The sequence below is a fragment of the Agrilus planipennis genome, unplaced genomic scaffold (assembly GCF_000699045.2).
Source record: "Agrilus planipennis isolate EAB-ADULT unplaced genomic scaffold, Apla_2.0 scaffold259, whole genome shotgun sequence".
Classification (NCBI taxonomy): domain Eukaryota; kingdom Metazoa; phylum Arthropoda; class Insecta; order Coleoptera; family Buprestidae; genus Agrilus; species Agrilus planipennis.
This window is the reverse complement of record NW_020438998.1, coordinates 22,490-29,235: the sequence shown is the minus strand read 5'-3', so window position 1 is coordinate 29,235 and position 6,746 is coordinate 22,490. Positions and strand designations below refer to the sequence as shown.

At 33.7% G+C, this 6,746-nt stretch overlaps 1 protein-coding gene across 1 annotated transcript in view; it reads right to left on the bottom strand.

Annotated features, from left to right (window-relative positions):
* Positions 1 to 1,035: 1,035 nt before the first annotated feature.
* Positions 1,036 to 6,746, bottom strand: part of LOC108741630 (phorbol ester/diacylglycerol-binding protein unc-13-like) — a 10,724-nt gene continuing 5,013 nt past the window's right edge. The window contains exons 2-4 of the mRNA XM_025975802.1: positions 4,045 to 4,310; positions 3,548 to 3,578; positions 1,036 to 1,160 (exon numbers count right to left, since the gene is read on the bottom strand). Coding sequence (XP_025831587.1) covers positions 1,036 to 1,160; positions 3,548 to 3,578; positions 4,045 to 4,310 — 422 coding nt within the window. The remainder of the gene's footprint in view (positions 1,161 to 3,547; positions 3,579 to 4,044; positions 4,311 to 6,746) is intronic.

Sequence of the window (6,746 nt, the reverse complement as noted above, 5' to 3'; positions counted from 1 at the left end):
TTCAAAGTAGTGTCACTTTTGCTGTCCGTTCCGGCCACTTCAGCATTTACAGAAAGAGTATTCTCTGTTATGAACACAAAGTGGCGGGACGACAGGAATAAAGCTTCATTAAAACTAATTAAAAATGGACTTTTAGTTTACTTAAATCTTTGTTTGCTATGTTTAGAGGCTATTAATATATTTAAGAGCGACAGCAATTTGTTACTGGCTGCTATGTCTTTAAAAACAAAAAATAAAATACTTTATTTTTATGCTGAGTACTTTTTTTTTGAACCATTTAGTCGAGAAATACTTTATGTAAAGCCTGAAAAGGTGGCAACCCTAGTTACAGTTAATATGTTTATTTGTCTCGTTTGTAAAGTTGGTGGATATTGGATAGTATGCAAACTGTCTAAATGTCTAGTTTGACGGATATGTATAAAGTTATGATTGGGACTTTTAAGGCGAGCAATCGTAAGCATGTCAGTCAAACTAGACATTTAGACAGTTTGCATACTACTCATGCAGACTAGCTAAATAAATTTAAAAAGATCTTTACTGATTTTATGACGAAACTTCCTTGTCTTCATCATCATTTTGTATATTAAATATACTTACTGTTTCACAAATTGCCGCTCAAATAGTTTAAGCTACAGTACTCGCGCTTTAGCGTGGCATAAATCCAATTAATGTAAGACGGTCGATAATGCGCTGGGAACAGTTACAGGGCCGCACCGACCAGTTAAATTAGCATTTTATTGCTAACGAACTGTGGGTTTTAATAGACAATTATTTGCATTCGCCGCTTATCAGGAATTACAAAGAATGTCGTCCACGCTACTGAATTTACGCCTTTATAAGTAATTAATCCTCACGTCAGCTCAGACGGATGGAAGGCTAATGACATTAAAGAAACCCCTATTACAAGGGTGTGCTTATTAGGGTGCTTAGAAAGGGAGAGATAGTGTGGCATATAAAACAACGTATTTCGAAGAGAAATGTGAAAGTGTGTAGGTACTTCTTGTAGTGTAGGTGCAGTTAAAGAAAATTTATGGGCTACTTACAGTGGCCAAGGTATTGCATTTGACGCCTGGCTTGCTCGGCCCGGGCTTCTTGATCCATAATGTTATTCAGCATTTCTAATTTGCGTTGAATGTCGGCCGCTTCAGCGTTTTCAGGATCTGAAATGTAACGGTGAAAACAGCAAATGTACAAGCTAATCCATTTTAAGTGCTTAATCTCGTCAGATGGTCGTCAAATATTGTATTAACAAAGCATACTTACTAAATTGGTACCGAAGCAAACTGTAAAGACTTTTCTGTAATTTCTACAAATGTTAAAGGTTTAGAAACAAAGGAGTTCTTCTAGAATTATTCATATAACGGCTGAAATTCGTGTTTGGCACGCAAGGAAATATATTGTGCCAGGACACTTACATATTTTATATCAACTGGTAGTAAATGTACTACATAATTGTATATAAATATGTTATCTGAAATGTATGAAATCCGTCATTGTATACAATTCCTAGGAAATGTGTGAAATAAATTATATTTGACACATTTCCTAGGAAATCTACACATTTCCTAAATAACAATCGTATTACAGGTAACATCGGTAAATAGGTAAAAAACCTTAATTAGGAAAAACGACATTCTTTTATTTTTATTTAGAGAGGGGATTATTGTTTTTATTAGGGTTTTTGCAACTGTAAGAATGAATTTATAAAAAATGGTATGATTGATGCTAATCTAGTGCATAAGACAGAAGAAACTGAATTGAAATTTTCTTTATTTTGGCATCAGGTAATGTTTAAGAAACAAGGTGGAATTACTTCTTACATTGAGCTCCTCTGTCGTGCTACAATTTAAATAACTTTATCAAAATTGTATTGATTACAACCAGTTATTATTTTTTTTGTTGAAAATACTTCAACGATGATAATATTAAGAGAAATAACGATGGAAGAATGGATTAGATAATTAACTGCCTCTATTAAAGTTCGATAATTACAACTGATGAGTTCTATAAAGTTCCTTCTTTGGCACGTGAAGCACATTTGGGCGCTAAGCACGAAAAAGGTCACCGGAACCTGCGTCAGTTTTTATTACATTCTTGGTAGTATGGAATCAAACACCAACCTCAGAGATTGACATTTTCCTGAATATAATTGTCCATCGGAATAAGGATTAAAAATTTCTCAGCGGGGGATCTCAAATTAAAGATATACAAAGGAAAAGTTTACTTCTACGTGTTCTTCATATTCAAGCATTTGTACAAGAGGAAAATGCATTTTAATTGCAAAATTAATATTTGGTACCCATAATATTTGAAAAGAAGAAAATTAAAATTGAAAAATATTTTAATCGTTTTATCTCATTCTGCATCTAGTTGCGCATTTTTATAACGGAAGCCTATCGGAAATTAACAAAATCTTATTTCTCATCTCTTTGAAAATCGATATATCGGAATAATAAAACAAGTCGTAAAAATTTATTACTTTTATCTGTTGACTGAACTTGACGGTTTTCAAAACACTATTTACTATCTACCTTTTTGTGCTTCTGCTTTCGTTATTACGCTTCCGTTGTATTGCTAATAGAAAAACATAAATGTCTGGCATATGCCAATTTGGAAGACTTTTTTTACATAATTAATAAGCTTGCTTTATTGGAAATATAGAAATAATTTTTGGTAATCATTCTGTGTATTGTAACAAGCCCTTTACATGATTTGACACTTTACAGACAAGTACAGTAAACAAGTATGTAAACTGGTCAAGAAAAAAACAACCAGAATTTTAAACTATTACATTCAACCAACTAAAACTTCGATTTGCTCATTGAGATCGGAATATCAGATGCTTCACTTAGTCGGCTCTGTTAGTTTGCAGTAGTTGTTTCAGTAAGTTTATCAGAAACATCCAGTTATCTTAACACTAACTTTTGCATACAAACTAGAGTATTTGTTACATCAAAAGCTATACTAACTCGGGAATAGTTTTGAACAACTATGACATTTAACTGAAGATGTATAGAACATACCAAACGTTAAGAACGACACTTGACAAATAAGCAAATGTAGTCCCTATTACCAAGTAAGAACATTTGTTACCTTTTCTTAGTATGCGGGATGTATTTTTTTAAAATAATTCGTTATTATGATCATGAGATCGTCAATTCTAAGACTGGTTGGACACGCACCTCCACTCTTTCCTATCCTGAGTTAATCTTCGCATTTCTTAACTTAACTAAATGATTATAAGTAGTAAATGTATATAAAATCAATGATTTGATTAATTGTTCTGTAATACACTTTACTTTGAAGTAATTAAAATATTCTTTTCTTCTTTTTAGTTTAAATTTGTACTTCTAGGAATAGTTATAAATTGGCATCAATCTTTTATTAGGCGCTGACCTTTTTCTATGAATCATTTTGTCTCTTTTTTTCCCCAATCCAAAAAAAGGCTACCAATCGGCACTCTAACGCTCTGATCGACTGCGTGGCAATTAGGGAATCCATTCATTACTGAATTCAATTTGCCTCTCTGTTTTCACAAACCACTTACATCTTATTGGATGTGCCTCACTAAAAATTCCCTACCCAACATGTTTTACCAAATTGTTCTCAATAGAATTATCGCTTCCCCCAAAATGAGATAATTTGTGTCGACGAGGCACGTCATCCCATTCACCAATTTTCCAGAATACTTACGTACATAAATATGGAGAAATTAAACTCAATTAAGACTTTCAATTAGTTGAATAATAAATGGCCGATCTTCTAATAAGGAAGGTACGAATTAAATACGACGTCTATTGTTCATTGTTGCGACCTTAGCCCAAAAAAGTGGTAGTTAGAATTTTTTAGAGGTTTGCATATTGATCAAAAGTGATACATAATTGGAAAAGCAAAAATGTTTTTCACTAGAACGCAAGCATTCTTAATGTTTCGACACATTCAGAGTATTTAGTATGCAACGGATGTTGCGTGCGCAGCGTGCAACTGTCAGCAGCAACTGCCAACTGTATAGAAAACCAAAAATAGGTAATGGTGTAGTCTCACCTGGTTGTAGCTCCTATATGCGTGCCTGGTAGGCACATCAGGACTCAGGTGATGGTCGTGATGAGTCGGAGGGGTTGGTAAATAATGATGGTTTACCATAGTACCATCATCCCTTTCGTACGAATTTTCCCGTGACGTTTCGAGGGATTGTTGCGGTGTGTGCATTTGATTGACGGTGGACCGAAATTGTGACGCGGACGAATTGGGGTGTTGACCAACGGGGTAGTTCAGGTCGGATGTGTAGTCGCTGTCCTCCGAATACCCCGCTGAAATTTCATGGTCAAACTGATTAGAGGGAGAATAAGCTGAAAAAAGGAAGGACAATTTCTCTCAGCAGGCAAAAAGAAAAAGAAAAGTGGTGTCGTATAAAGTGGGAATGTATTACATGAAAGTGAAAAGTACAGTTAGTTCAAAACGTCATGAGCTGCGCGAGAGACGGATCCTACAGAATTCATACTAATTTTTACCCACGTCCATCGAAATCGGTCAAGCCATTTCAAAGATTAGGCGATAGAGACAGAAAATCTTTTAAAGATCGTTTGTGTTTTAATAGCTTATAAATAAAACACTTTAATATTATTTATTAACGATGTGCCTCTTTACATAGCCTCGGATGGAGCTCCAGATAAAATGTAAACAGTGATGGCTAATGTCCTTCTGATATAGAAATCAATAAAGCGCTAGGTTTAGTAATTGTTCAACCCAAGGTAAAGCTCATGGGATTCTGAACTACCTCTACAATGCGTAAACGTTTGTGGTAGTTTTCGTAAATAAATATGTGAATAATATACAATGTGGTGTGATAATTACCACATATCGGTAATACGATGCTCAAATGTAAAATAATTCTTCGCTATCTATGTTTTGAAGCCTTACAAATATTATCCTTTGGGATAATACGATAAAATCTATTAAAACGGTTACAGCGTGTTATAACGTGATCGTAGCCAGGAATTTATTAAGAAGGAAGGATAATCATTTTCCAAGATGTTTTTAAAAAAATTTCCACAGATTTCTATGTTCTGGAGAAATCAGGAAGCGGCTAAACAATTGTTAAGTTTGTGTAAAAATACAGCAGGACATAAATACTGATGAGATCAAATAAAATCGAAATCACGATCCACGTCTATTTATCCCAATAAATTCCTGACCAAGAATTTAATCCTTTTACATATAAATTTATACCTAATTGTAAATACTTTCGATTAATATTAATCTAAACGGTTATATACCAAAGAGCTAAACAAAACCTTATAGTTTATATATGAATGCACCTTCTCTGTTCCAATTTATCTTTATTTGCTTGAGGAAGTTAATTAATGAAGGTAAAAGAAAATTGAATTCATGTGAAAATAATATTTTGGATCTTCCATAATCAGTCTTTATAAAAACATGACTGAGCTTAAGGGTGAAGACAAGGACGCCTGTATATAAAGGGCCTCCCTTTTATAATAAGGGAACTCTAAGATATTAATCCTTGGAGTCCTGAAACTACAAATTTCCTTTTTCATCTCGGACTGCCTTAATGTCAAGTGAGGTCTCAGTAATGATTATTTTTTTATGATTAAAGTTTCTGTACGAATGACGACTTCAAATGAAAGCTTCACGATTATGTCTAAATGTATTTAAACCTTGAAACCATTTGGTCTAGAAAAATCTATTTAGTTATCTAGAAAGCGTTTTAGTTTATTTCTTGTTTCTCAAATTCAAAGATTGCCAATTTTGGTTATCTGCAATTTATACCCTTTTTAGACAGATTGTAGTAAAAAAGAAGGAACGAATTGGTAACATGTTTTTTTTTTTTGAAAAAATGTAGAAAAAAGAAAGTTCAAGTACTGTAAGCCCCAAGCTTTTCATTTTCACAAAAGCAAATATTTGTTTACGTTATATCGTTTCCTTTTTTTGAGTATCTTTCCTTTTTGTATAAAGAAATCTCCAATCAGCTTTAAAAGCAACTTAGGCAGCGATTTTCAGATATTTATGATTTTGAATATGAAGGATGTTTTGTACCTCGTGTACAGGTGACGCAAATAAGGGAACGAAATAAATGTCACCAAAAATAAAATCTTTTTGAAACGGTAAACTTATTATTACAAAAGTAAATAGAACAGAAAATTGTGAAGATTTATGAGGTTTCTATATATGCTATCACCAAAAATAGCTTAAATAGGTGTTTTTGGATCTTTATTAGATTAGAATATCTGAAAATCCTGAAGGAATATTAAGACACTTCAAAGGAGTTTGCAAAAAAAAAACAGGAAAAATTCAACTGATGCTGTTCTAATTCGGGTCTAAAGGCCGACGTCGGTTGAAGTTGCTTCCTAACGTTTCACTATCACAAGTGGTGGTGATAGCGAAACGTTAGGAAACATTTCCAACCGATGATAGCCTCAAATAGACAAAAATTTTCAGTCCCTCAGAGTCTTTTAGCGTCTTTGTGAGCGTCTCTCACAATCTCTCAGTTACTGCCTAGGTGTTTTTATAGATTTCTCACAGGCTCTGTATGAGAGACTCGAACGATAAAATTGTTAATTCAGAGATTCGAGTCTCTCACAGAGAGACTGAATGAATAAGACTGAAAAATTGAGAGACTCGAGTCTCTCGTAAAAAGACTGGGATCTCTAAAATATGTTGAACTTAGAAAATTTTAACCATGTCTATCGAGACACCACTTATTGAGAGATTCGAGTCTCTCGTTCAGA